This window comes from Chaetodon trifascialis, chromosome 8, assembly GCF_039877785.1.
Source record: "Chaetodon trifascialis isolate fChaTrf1 chromosome 8, fChaTrf1.hap1, whole genome shotgun sequence".
Classification (NCBI taxonomy): Eukaryota; Metazoa; Chordata; class Actinopteri; order Chaetodontiformes; family Chaetodontidae; genus Chaetodon; species Chaetodon trifascialis.
In genome coordinates this window covers 20,727,515-20,739,477 of record NC_092063.1, presented here as the reverse complement: position 1 = coordinate 20,739,477, position 11,963 = coordinate 20,727,515, and the positions used below count along the sequence as shown (strand labels likewise).

Below are 11,963 nucleotides of genomic sequence, written 5' to 3'. Positions count from 1 at the left end.
CGTACTGACTTAAAAGAGCTCAATCTAATTTAAGCAATCGCACAATGGGGAACCATATTTTGTGGTTATTCCAGGTCGGGTTACAGTTACGCGGAGTATCAGCTCAGCTCTTCTGTTTATTGCCTCAGAGCCGAGCTTTGCTCATGCCTGCTCCGTGTCCAGTATCAAAGGTCATGTGAGTGTTGGTGGAAGCAGGCTGAGTCAGATAATGGAGGTTATTACACTTGGAAATGAAATGATTGTGATGTGTGCTATCAAGTTGTCTGCAAAGTACAATGAAAGTGACAAAAACGGCTTCATCTCCTAGTTATTTTTTGAAAAATCCTAAATAGTTTATCAAAGAGCAATATTTCAAGTCAGGGTATTATAATTATTGTTAATCATCAAATTCTAAATTTCAGGACACCATTTAATATGTCCATTGTTAAATATTAGATTTAGATCAAGAGAAACACACACACACACACACACACACACACAAAGGGAAAAAGGGTAGAAATCTGAGAAACAACAGCACACGAGGGACCCCTCCTCCAGGACAGACATGCAGTAGGTGCCATAGCTTTAACAGAAGTAGCACTGGTAAAGTTAGATTATGAACAAAAAGAAGAATAAAAAACAAAACAGAATAAAAAAAATACCAAGTGTATTAAATAAAAAGAATTTCAAGCACAGTGTGAAAGTCTTTGTGTTCATGTTTTACATAAAGGGTGCTTATCTTATGAGATGGAACTCAGATATAACTTTGGGTCAAACATGTAACACAAAAGGGTGTTACAACCGAATGTCTTATTATGGAATCATCACATCATATCATCATCATATTTTGCATTGCTTAATCATACACAAAAAGGAAAATGTGTTTAAAATGTTATATAATAAATATAAAAAGTTTTGAAATTTGACAATGAATAGGGGCGGCACGGTGGAGCAGCAGGTAGTGCGCGTGCCTTACAGCAAGAAGGTCGCTGGCTCGATCCCTGGGTCAGGCAGGGCCTTTCTGTGCGAAGCTTGCATGTTCTTGCGTGGGTTCTCTCCGGGCACTCCGGCTTCTTCCCACAGACCAAAAACATGCTCATTAGGTTAATTGGTGACTCTAAAATTGCCCATAGGCGTGAGTGTGCTGTCTGTTTGTGTATGTTACCCTGTGATCGACTGGCGACCGGTCCAGGGTGTACCCATACCAGAAAATGGATGGATGGATGGACAATGAATCGGCCCATAAAGAGACATTGGCCATGAGGGGGCAGCAGCACCCTGGAACCATCAACCACCAACCAGTCATTGGTGTAACAGACAAGAAAGAAAGAAAGAAAGAAAGAAAGAAAGAAAGAAAGAAAGAAAGAAAGAAAGAAAGAAAGAAAGAAAGAAATCCCTTTATTAGTCACACACACACACAGTTACAGAGGGGGGAAACTGCACACGCCATGCATTATGCATTTTGTGAAATTCGTTTCTCGACATTTAACCCTCCGCGGCAGACCAGGAGCGGTGGGCTGCAAGCCAACAGCGGCGCCCAGGGACCCAGCTCTCCCCTGCCACCATTGGTCAGGTGGTGATCTTCTTGCATGTTTTTAATGGAGTTTTTTTTAAGAAAGGCCCCTTTTTCCTCAGGCAGCAGGCACTGAAGGCATGGTAGAGGACACGCCCCTGGTGCCCACAGCGGGAATCGAACCCACGACCTTCTAGCTGTGAGGTGACAGTGTTACCACCGATCCACCGTGCCACCAATAATAATATGAACACTGTAACAATCTGATGTTCATCATATAGCTGATTTTCTCCTGAACATTCAAATCTAAAACCTGAACCTGAAAATGTGTTCATTTACATCAGTGTTTCTCAATTCCGGTCCTCGGGCCTCACTGCTCTGCATGTTTTAGATGTTTAGATGAGTGGCTCGTTATCAGGCCACTGCAGAGCTTGATGACGAGCTGGTCATTTGAATCAGGTGTGGTGGAGGAGGGACACATCTAAAACATGCAGGGCAGGGGGGCCCGAGGACCGGAATTGAGAAAAACTGACTTACATCTCAGTGTGCAAATGTAATGTGAATCCTTGTTCATTCTGGAGGTAATGTGGGTATTGTACAGAATGTTTACAGAGGGAGCAGATGCTTTGTGGTCTCCTACTTAAAGGTGCCATCTGTGGCATTTAAAGGCCACTGGGTTTGAGACATGAGTGCATTTACGGTAATGAAATGAGCGTTATATTCGAAAACACAGGAGGGCACTGTTACTCCAGCAGGAACACATGTGCAACCTGTTCATCTGCCTCTGTGGAGCCACAGAAGAAATCTTTGAAACAACGACGTGATGTTGTATTCAGCCAAATCACATTTATTGACATGCAGCAGAGGGAGTTTCATGAAAATCTACACGAAGCATGTTGCTTTGCAGTCCACTGTCTGTGCAGGATGTGATGAAACCAGAGACTAGCAAACCACACAGAGCTCAAGTTGACCTTTGAAAGAGTCATATAATGAGGAGGTGAAAGACAAAAGGCAGCAAATAGATTTATGACAGGTTCACTTAGTGAACTCGTGAACTATGACCAGCAGTCAAGCAGGAGGCATGACTCTCAGTGAAGTCGACCTTTAAAAAGTGCAGGAAAGCAGAGCTCTCTAGGCAGGTTGTTGACTGTTTCGGACTCTTGCAGGTGAGCACATCTTGAGTTTATCTGAATGTGGGGATGTGAAGTGAATTCAGCTTTAGGTGACAATCATCACATCACTGCTTTTGAGTCTGATTGTTTTAGTTGTGTGGTCTGATTTAGCTTCTGTGCAAATTACACTGAATACTTGATTGGTACAATTTGCTTGCACCAAAAATCATTTTAAATGTCGTTAACACTTTTAGTGCATTCTCGTGTGATTTGATGAGGATCACAATATGAAGTACATGACGAGCATTATGATAACAAGTAAATTATTAAAGTACAAGTTAATCAGACATCTTCAAGTTACCTTTAACTTTGAAAAGCAGTGACGCAGTGAGCGGACAGTGATTCCAGGCAGCAGATAAAGCTCTGAGGAGAGGACAGACTTCCCACATGGACTCCAACAGTGCCGGCAGCGTGCAATATGACCGCTGGAGCGAGAACAACATCAACATGAACGTGGAGGGATCACAGTCTACTATGACCAGGTGAGGCCAAATGACAGCGGACAAAAAGATGCAAAGTATTGGCGCTACTAAGCAGAAAATATGTAGATTACGCTGTAAACTAAAACTGTTAGACTTGACTCTGCCTCCCTTTCTGTTGCATTGACAGGATGTATAACAGAGTGTGTGTCGGCACCACTGGAACAGTAGTGAAGGCAGCAGGAGCTCTGGCTGCACTGGTGTCCATCTACATCATAGGATACGTGACAGGATACTACGTCCATAGGTGCTGATGGTGGAGCCCTGCTGAGCAAGGAAAGATCTCTGAGATGCTGGACAAATTTAGAAACTTTTTCGGACAAAACTCACCAAAAGCAGCATGTTCGCAGTCACATAAAGCATCAAATTCGAATTTTGTTTCTTTCACTATCCTTGTGTCATCATTTTTATATATGAAATTGAAAGTTATACAGACATTTGTAAGATATTATTTATTCTAATCATTGTTGTGATTAATATCTGTTGTCTCAATAAAACTCCAGTGTTGCAACTGTGCACCAACAGAGTCAACTGAATATCAAAAGGAAAAAAAAAATTGGGTCTTGCAAATGCACAAAAGTTACATCTAAGTGCACACACATATGAAATTATATAACATTTAGTTAATATGATGACTGCAGCAATAAAAACACTTTATCAAATCAATCACCGCTGTAGAAAGCACCTGAATGCATCACCTCATAGAGAGAGTGGCATCACTGCATTGCTGTCATTGTCTCTAAGATCACTGATGTCAACCTCCTTCTGTCTTATGGAGGGTCCACTGCTGCAGGGGTCACTGCAGTCTCAAAAGCAGACGATACTCTACACTACAGGTCCTCGTTATACAGCTGTGTGTCTTAAATGTGAGGAAAAACACAAATAACACTCTGAGTTCACGTCACAGCCACATGAACTATCTGGAAATAGCGTCATCATCTCTCCTCTCTAACATGTTTTGGGTTTTTTTGTGGAGTCATGAAGCTTGGGAAAATGCAAATGTCTCTGTAATACTCACAGAGTGTGGTAACATTTCAACAAGGTGCCTATCACAATGAGTGTGAACTGTGAAGATGTGGCAGTGGAACCCCTCCGTACTACAAAGATTACATAAATACAAGATAACTTTCAGCAACTTAGTGAGAGACCTGGAGGGCACTTTGCTTCCACATGTGGTTATATCATTCTACACGTGAACACAAGGACAGATATGTGCACTTATTTTGGTTTCATGCATGCACACAGGTAATCAACAGGCTTCAACAACACGTTACTGCTACCGTTTTTTTCTTGCTCACTCACTGACTACAGCCACACAATGAGCGGATGAAGGATCCACTCTTCAGTCCGCTCTCATCACAGATACTAATGAACTGTGGCAGCTGGCTGAGTATCAAAAGTCCTTTTAGTCAGTCTGATGTGAGTCTGAATCCTGGACGGCTGCTTTGTTTCCTGATTGTATTCTATTTGTTAGACTTGTGATTTGCTTGTGAGCGCACACACACACACACACACACACACACACACACACACACACACACACACACACACACACACACACACACACACACACACACACACACACACACACACACACACACACACACACACACACACACACACACTCTATTTTCCACCAACTGATAACTTGGTGTGATATTCTTTTGGTCAAGCTGACTCTTTCCTTTGTTATGATGCAGCAGCTCCACTCTGTCAAAGATCCACTGATGCTGAAGCCTCTGTGGGCTGCTGCAGCAGCAGCAGCAGCAGCAGCAGCAGCAGCAGCAGCAGCAGCAGCAGCAGCAGCAGCAGCAGCAGCAGCAGCAGCAGCAGCAGGAGTTTCTCTTGGTTTAGATAAACTCATGAGGTGTTTTGACCTGAGCTCAATGTGTGCAGGCTTAGACAACTTTTTAGCTATAACCATTTGGCCATCAATCAATACACCTCCTGTCTCTTGAAGACCCACTCCACACACACGTGAGGACACCACAGCAGACACCTGTAGAGGCTCGATAAGACCTTCTTGAAGATTCTTTCCACGCTGCATCTTAAGGGAAGATATCTATTGTGATGTGAAGGAGAATCTGTGGAACAGGAAGGTGTTTAAAGGCCGCTCTGTAACTCCCAGCACAGCGCTGCATGTGCAGTCCTGCCTGAGTGTTGCTTCCTCTGTTTACATTTCTAATTTTTTTTCGTTGTGCGATGCAGTACTGTCATAGTCGTCTTTTTCTGTTCTGTATTGCCATGACATGGTCTGTCCACAAATTATAGTGCAAACATTAAAGGCATAAAAAGGAGTGCTGTCCAGTCTTATGTAATTAATCTCTCATATACAGTGATGTGTAATTTTGTACTTTTGGAACTGATGTAGACTCTACTGAAGAGGTGCAGCTTTGTGCATAGTTTTCATGAGAAAGTAACATGTACAATACAGTCATTGACATATTCATTGATTAAATATTATAAATATGAATTTATTTCTGAGAAATAAACTAAGAATTTTGAGCTAGTTACTGGCTCTTGTGTGGCACAATTTGTACACATCTTTTGGAGAAATGCACTGACTGAGAAAAACTATAAAAAGGTTTTTATTACATTTTCAGCATTTTTCACACATCAAATCACAGTTCAAATCATCAGCAGTAAAAGTTAGTTAAGTGTCCCTCTGTCCCAACATCAAAACTTTGAATGTGTCACATGACAATGGAAGCGATCGTTACCACCGGTGGTGAACGTGCAGGAGAAAACACACCGTGCTGCCTTTCTGTTTCACAGGAGCCCATCCAAGACTTTCACACTGCGATCCTGACTGACACCATGCACAGAACTGCCGGGACTCAGTGGGACATTAAAGTGGGTGACAAACTGTCCTTCAAATGGACCAACCTTTGCATAAGCAAAGCAATTTCCCTCCACAGAGAAACAGAGTGAATATTTTTACAGTGAATATACAGCACGACTCAAAGATATCTGCGTTTGAGGCCTATTCAATTTCATTATCATGATGCAACAACTACATTTGAGTCACCATGTTACACTGTAGATCTGCACTGAAAGCAATCAAACACAATACATGACCATAAAATAACCACCACAATCATGCATATTTGTATGGTGTGCGATCAAATCACAGGCAGACAGCAAACGGTCTGGGCCAGAGGGTGGGTCAACCCTAACCCTCGACATGACTCTGGGTAGACCAGTCACTGACTGTAGTGTAAACTCGTGCATGCAGGGCGATGTTTCTCCTTTTATGTTTCTCGAGAACCGCTCACCCAAACTACTTCACACTAAACTTCCTTGAATTCTCAGCAATACAACCACCAAGTGTGAAGTCGATCGCATGAATGGTTGTTGAGAAAGTGAAAGGGCGGGCGGGCGGACAGGTGGACGGACAGACAGACAGACAGACAGACAGACAGACAGACTCTCTCCCTCCCTCCCTCCCTCCCTCCACTTTAGTTAGATGTTAGCTCAGTGTCTCACTCCAACCTTTCGCTCTAAATGCAGCATAATGTGCACCCCTCTCAAACACATTACGTCTCTTTCTCGATGATCAACAGAAGGTCTTTCAGACTGGTCCAGCTCAGACAGCCCGGGTTAGAAACTTTGTTCATGATTCAGCGCTGGCTCGTGCAGCAGCAACAGTCTGCAGAGCGATGACCTACGTTTTCTGGGCTCTCTCTTCCACGTAGAGCTGCATCTGTTACAGACAGGGAACAACCGGAAATCAAGGAGAGCAAATGGGATTTGAACGCAGCATGACAAGTCAATGAAATGCAATTACAGAGTTAAACATCAACTTGAGTTTGGCGTCTACGGTTTTGTCTTTGAACAGATGAGGTGATCAGTGAGCGGGGTGATATTTCTGCTCACCTTTACTAAGTCCGATGTCATGGTCTTCAGCGGGATGAGCCGAGGCTCCTGCATGTGGACCTCCTGCTCATCAGCAACTATCCACGGAAAATCCTGAAGAGGGACACGCACAAGTGTGACAGAGTTTTTACAGATTATCAGAGCACACGACAAAACAACCAAGAAATAATCAGGCCGCTCTGTTCGTATTAGAAGTCGTAGATCATGAGTTACTCTGTAGGTTTGCAGTGTTTTAAAACCTCACCTTGATGACTTGAACCTTCTCCATATTGCGTGTGGCAGCATCTCTGGTATGTACTAGTACTGTAAATGAACACCCTGTGGAAAAAAGTACCAGGTGACAAATAAGTCTATGAATATCGTTTATGTGTCATTATCATCTCTCTAACAACAGCCGTTGGTCGGGACACTACACAGCCTGGTAAGATAAGATAAGATAAGATAAGATAAGATAAGAGAAATTCCTCAGCTGATAATACTGGATACTGCGCTGAATCAGGTCAGGAATCAGAGAAAAATCATCATAAAAGTGACATTCAGAGGGGAGTATGTATCATGTGCTTGTCTTTGCGTAATCATCAGTGACATTACCTGGTGGGTTATTATTTAAAACAGCATCACACACACTGATCTTCAGGATGAAAGCCCTCAACAGCTGCTCCACATGTGACAGTAATGTGTCTGAGCTGTAACAACAAAAGCCCTGGTGGTTAGTGACCGTGATCACCTTGAAAATGTATAAAATGTACAAAATAAGCGTGCTGTTTAGAGAGCTGCAACAATTAGTCAATGAAGTGATTAGTCAATGGAAAGAAACAGTCACCTATTCTGATGATCAATTCATTCTTCAGGCATTTTTCAAGAAAAAATGTCAAACATTTGCTCATGCCTGCTTCTAAAGTGTAAGGTTTTGCTGCTTTTCTTTGTCATTTATGATAGTAAATGAAGAGTCTTTGGGTTTTGGACTATTAGTTAGACAAAAAAGCATTTTCCACAATGTTATAGACCAAATGATTAATTGATTAATAATGAAAATAGTGGAAAAACCTGATGGACAGCAGTGTAGGTTGGGAAATCTCAAACACAAATCTCTCTACTGGATGATGCTCTTTGTCCATGATGACCACGACCACTTTCTCTGCATCATTCTGGGAGGGAAATGGAAAACTTTAGCAGCGTGTACGCGTAGATGAGACATGACAAGCCTTTCCTAAATCAACCTCAGCATCAGGTCACGTCTTACCTTCTCAATGAGTGGCTTTACACAGTGAAGCGTATCTTGAATATACTGATTCAGCTCTGGGTGACATGACATCTGGAAATAAGCACACCAAAATCAGAAGACCAGTATTAGACACACAGTATAAATAGGTAATCCTAAAAATTGCAAGCATATACTACTTGCACATGTATTCATCTGTACCTGCACAGGCACATTGTATTTCTTTCTCTTCTGAAATATTCCTGAGGGATAAACTTCACGGACATACAGGATGAGATGAATGGCGACCTCCAGGAACTCACACAGGATGTCAGCAACCACTGGAAAGAAGAAATCAACTGGATAACGACATCTGATGCGTTCCATGTGTTCTTGTATTATAACAAAGCACCACAAAACCCCATGCAAATATCCGTCAATTTAATGCTGCTGTAACGCCATCAGTTCCTCTATAATGGCAAGTAACATGACAGCAAATGAGGCAAAATGTACAGAATCAAAGTATTATTGTATGCCGAACAGACCAGCACATGTCCATGATTCATCGGATCTGTGTTAATGTCTTATCTACTCAAAGGCAAATGGCCAAATATATCAACTGGATTTTGCAGAGATATTCGTTTCACAAATCAGCGGCTATGAACCACAGCGACAGGAAAGATGCTTGAACTTTCCCAGCCATTGGTTAAGTTTGGCTGTCTTACCTTGTCCAAAATTCAGGTCTTGTCTTGTTAAAGTTGTCATATTTTCGCAGTTGTCAGATGAATCAAATGGCGAATTTTTAGCTAGCTCGCGTTAAAGAAGTGGCGGTCTGTCGAGCGTTCATCATCCAGTTGAGGCTGTTTTTATCTTGTTCATGTCCGTCTTCTGTAGCTGCCTTTCGGGTCACTGTCAATCAGTCGGGGGGGAGTAAGATGCCTGTTGTTAAAAAGATTTACGGAGGATTATAAAACACGCAGTGGCAGACAAGAGACGAGCCGAGAAAAAAAACAAAAACAATTTCACGACCCGAAAAGCAGCTTTTCCTCATCTATCCAGAGCTTCGTCGCGCATATATTACGTCACTTATTATTTGTAGGCTGCTCTCCGTCCACTGGTGATGACGTCATTGACCTAACCTTGGTGTTTTTGTGATCGATTGATGCGAAAAAATACCATGAGCTGTGGACATTTTTGTTTATAGAAATATGTCAAAATAATGAGCAGAGACTGCGGAGGGTGCTGGAGCACCTGCCCCTTTGCCCCTCGATGCCCAAAGTGCCCTTTTGTCAAAGTCTTTTTTTTTTTTTTTTTTAAATATGTAAGTGTGTGTCTGAAAGTCCGTCTGTGTGGCCCAAAATAATAATAAATAAAACATAATAATAATAATAATAATAATAATAATAATAATAATAATAATAATAATAATAATAATAATAATAATTTAGATCTACCTTGGTCGGTCACATGATCCACAACGTGCCCTCACTCTGCCGTCGCTGCCCAGACGTGCCCTGCTGCTCATCGCTGAGCTGCTGGAGACGGCCACTGCTAGTCTCGCGTAACCGAAAAAGACCCGACTGAGTAAACAACTGGTCCGGTGAATAGGTTTTGCAGCGGTATTCGTTTGTGCACGGTGTATTCTTGCAAGTTGACTGACGAAGTGAAGTGAGCAATGAGCATCCTCTGTGTCATCCAACCACACACCTCTCACAAGTTATAGCCGCTCGTTAAGCACACACAGCGTGTGTGAGACTTTTTTGTTTCTTTCTGTATGCTTCTCTTTTCATGGGCAAAGTGCATTACAGAGATCATGTGTTATTTTACTGTCAAGCTGTTTTTTCCTATGTTTCTAGAGGCAATGAGGCATAGACTATGTTATTTTACTGAAACTATGCAATATGCATATTCACATAATTTTGGACTATTACAATATAAATACAACAATAATTGAAGAATTTGAATTTTGATTTTCTCAATCTCTCATTTAAACATATCAGTACTTGTTTGTTTATAACATTTACACACAAATTAAATATAATTTGCATACAAATTATATAACTTTTAGAACCTTGCTGTCGATAGTCAAACTGAATAAAAGCACAAAATATTTAAATACATGATTTCTATATCATTTAATTATTTTTATTTTATTAATTTAGCACTAGGAATAATAAAGGGCAGATTATGAATGGATTAAATTCATGGCTATACAGTACAATTTTTGAAAAAGTATGAAATGTCATATCAGCAGCAGCAGCCTCCTCACCAACCCTCTCAACAGAAGCTGTTTAATGTACCCCATCAGGTAAAGCAGAGACTAATTTTGCTTTGCGCTGGCCTCTAACAGATATATGAGGTGTGGACAATGATATGGTATGTTGTGATTCCATGTTACATTCTTTATGAATATGGGTTGCTACCATTCAACCGGTTATATTGCAAGGTATGTTTCTGTATGGTGTTTCAAATTCGTGCTCCATGTGCCCCCTTTTAACTTTGAGCACCTGCCCCTCCAAAGGTCTCTGCACGGCCCTGCCATGTTCCCACACAAAAGATCCAGCAATCTAATTCTGGATTCTCTGGATGCTCTGGAGTGACACCCCGACTCATCCCTGGGTAAGTCCACATGGGCGGGGAGGAACCTCACTGAGCAGAGCTCCACCACCCTGATTCCACTGACTAGGATGTGAGTGCTGGAGTTCCCTATGACTGTGGGCATAAAAACCTCAAAAAAGTACTCACATGGCTTGTAGTATTAAAAAATGAACAGCTCCGTGTGTTTCTGTCTCTACTGTTGTTTAAGAACTCTGTGGGAGTATTTTTTTCATTGCAACCTATTGCTCATTATGCATCCTTATATGTTGGTCCTCTTGAGGTTTACAACAACAACATGGTACTGAGTAGGTTTGACTGATATGAGAGTCAAAGTTCAGAGTGAGTGAAAAGCTCCTGAGGTATGAGAACTGAAGACCTGTAAAACCACCACACTCACTGATAGGCCTCGAGCTTATTTCACAAGCATGTTCTGGTGATTTAGCTTGAGACTACATTTAATTCAGTGTAGAAAAAGAACATTTTAAGTGCTGACTTTTGGGTGGACAGTGCAGGAATCACCCCTTTTTTTGCCGGAAATCTGACAGTAAGTTTATGACAATGCAACAGGATGATCCTAAACAAGGTAAGGTAACCAAGACGTTTTAAAGCTCAGCCAGCGGAAAGTAGTTGACAGGTCTGACTTCAGTCGAACGGAGACATGCTGAAGACCAGAAAAAAAAAATGCAAAAAGTGTCTGAAAACGAGCTAGAATAAGCTGGCAGCAGTTCAGGTGTAGTCTCCCAAACTGATTTTTGAATCCTATCAATTTGGGAGAGTGTGTATGACAATGATCCAATATATATCTGGTGTGGTTGTAACGGCCCAGTAAAGAGAGCCAGCACTGTAACCTCATTTCAAACCCATTGTCCTGAAGAACAAAGACATCAGAATAAACTTCTCACTGTCCAAATACTTATGGACAGTAGGCTACTGTGTTCTGTATGTAGCACATCTCTGTGGGCAAGGCTTTGTTAAAGCGGGACAGTCCAGCAGTCAGCAGCTCAGTGGACTTGGATGAAGCAGTTGTTGAATTGAAGCCACGTTGTGTTTGGTGTGCAGCTCTGCACACATTAAGAAAATGCCAGGGAACAAAATAATCAATTGTCATTATTCTACTAAGTGTAACCTTCGGAGCAGTGCAAGAC

The 11,963-nt window shown here is 41.8% G+C and overlaps 1 protein-coding gene across 1 annotated transcript; it reads right to left on the bottom strand.

Moving 5' to 3' along the window:
• Positions 1-5,715: 5,715 nt before the first annotated feature.
• Positions 5,716-9,299, bottom strand: mad2l2 (mitotic arrest deficient 2 like 2). The gene is made up of 8 exons (XM_070968506.1): positions 8,946-9,299; positions 8,443-8,561; positions 8,263-8,334; positions 8,067-8,167; positions 7,611-7,705; positions 7,264-7,337; positions 7,020-7,112; positions 5,716-6,846 (listed from the first exon to the last, which is right to left on the bottom strand). Exons 1-8 carry the CDS (start codon positions 8,983-8,985, stop codon positions 6,808-6,810), a joined length of 633 nt encoding a protein of 210 aa, XP_070824607.1. The 5' UTR covers positions 8,986-9,299; the 3' UTR covers positions 5,716-6,807.
• Between the last annotated feature and the right edge of the window lie 2,664 nt (positions 9,300-11,963).

Coding starts and splice junctions, on each gene's coding strand:
- mad2l2 (XM_070968506.1), bottom strand. CDS start 8,985: ATGACAACTTTAACAAGACAAGACCTGAATTTTGGACAAG. Junction 8,562..8,945: donor AGACCTGAATTTTGGACAAG/GTAAGACAGCCA, acceptor TCTTCTTTCCAG/TGGTTGCTGACATCCTGTGT. Junction 8,335..8,442: donor AATACAATGTGCCTGTGCAG/GTACAGATGAAT, acceptor GCTTATTTCCAG/ATGTCATGTCACCCAGAGCT.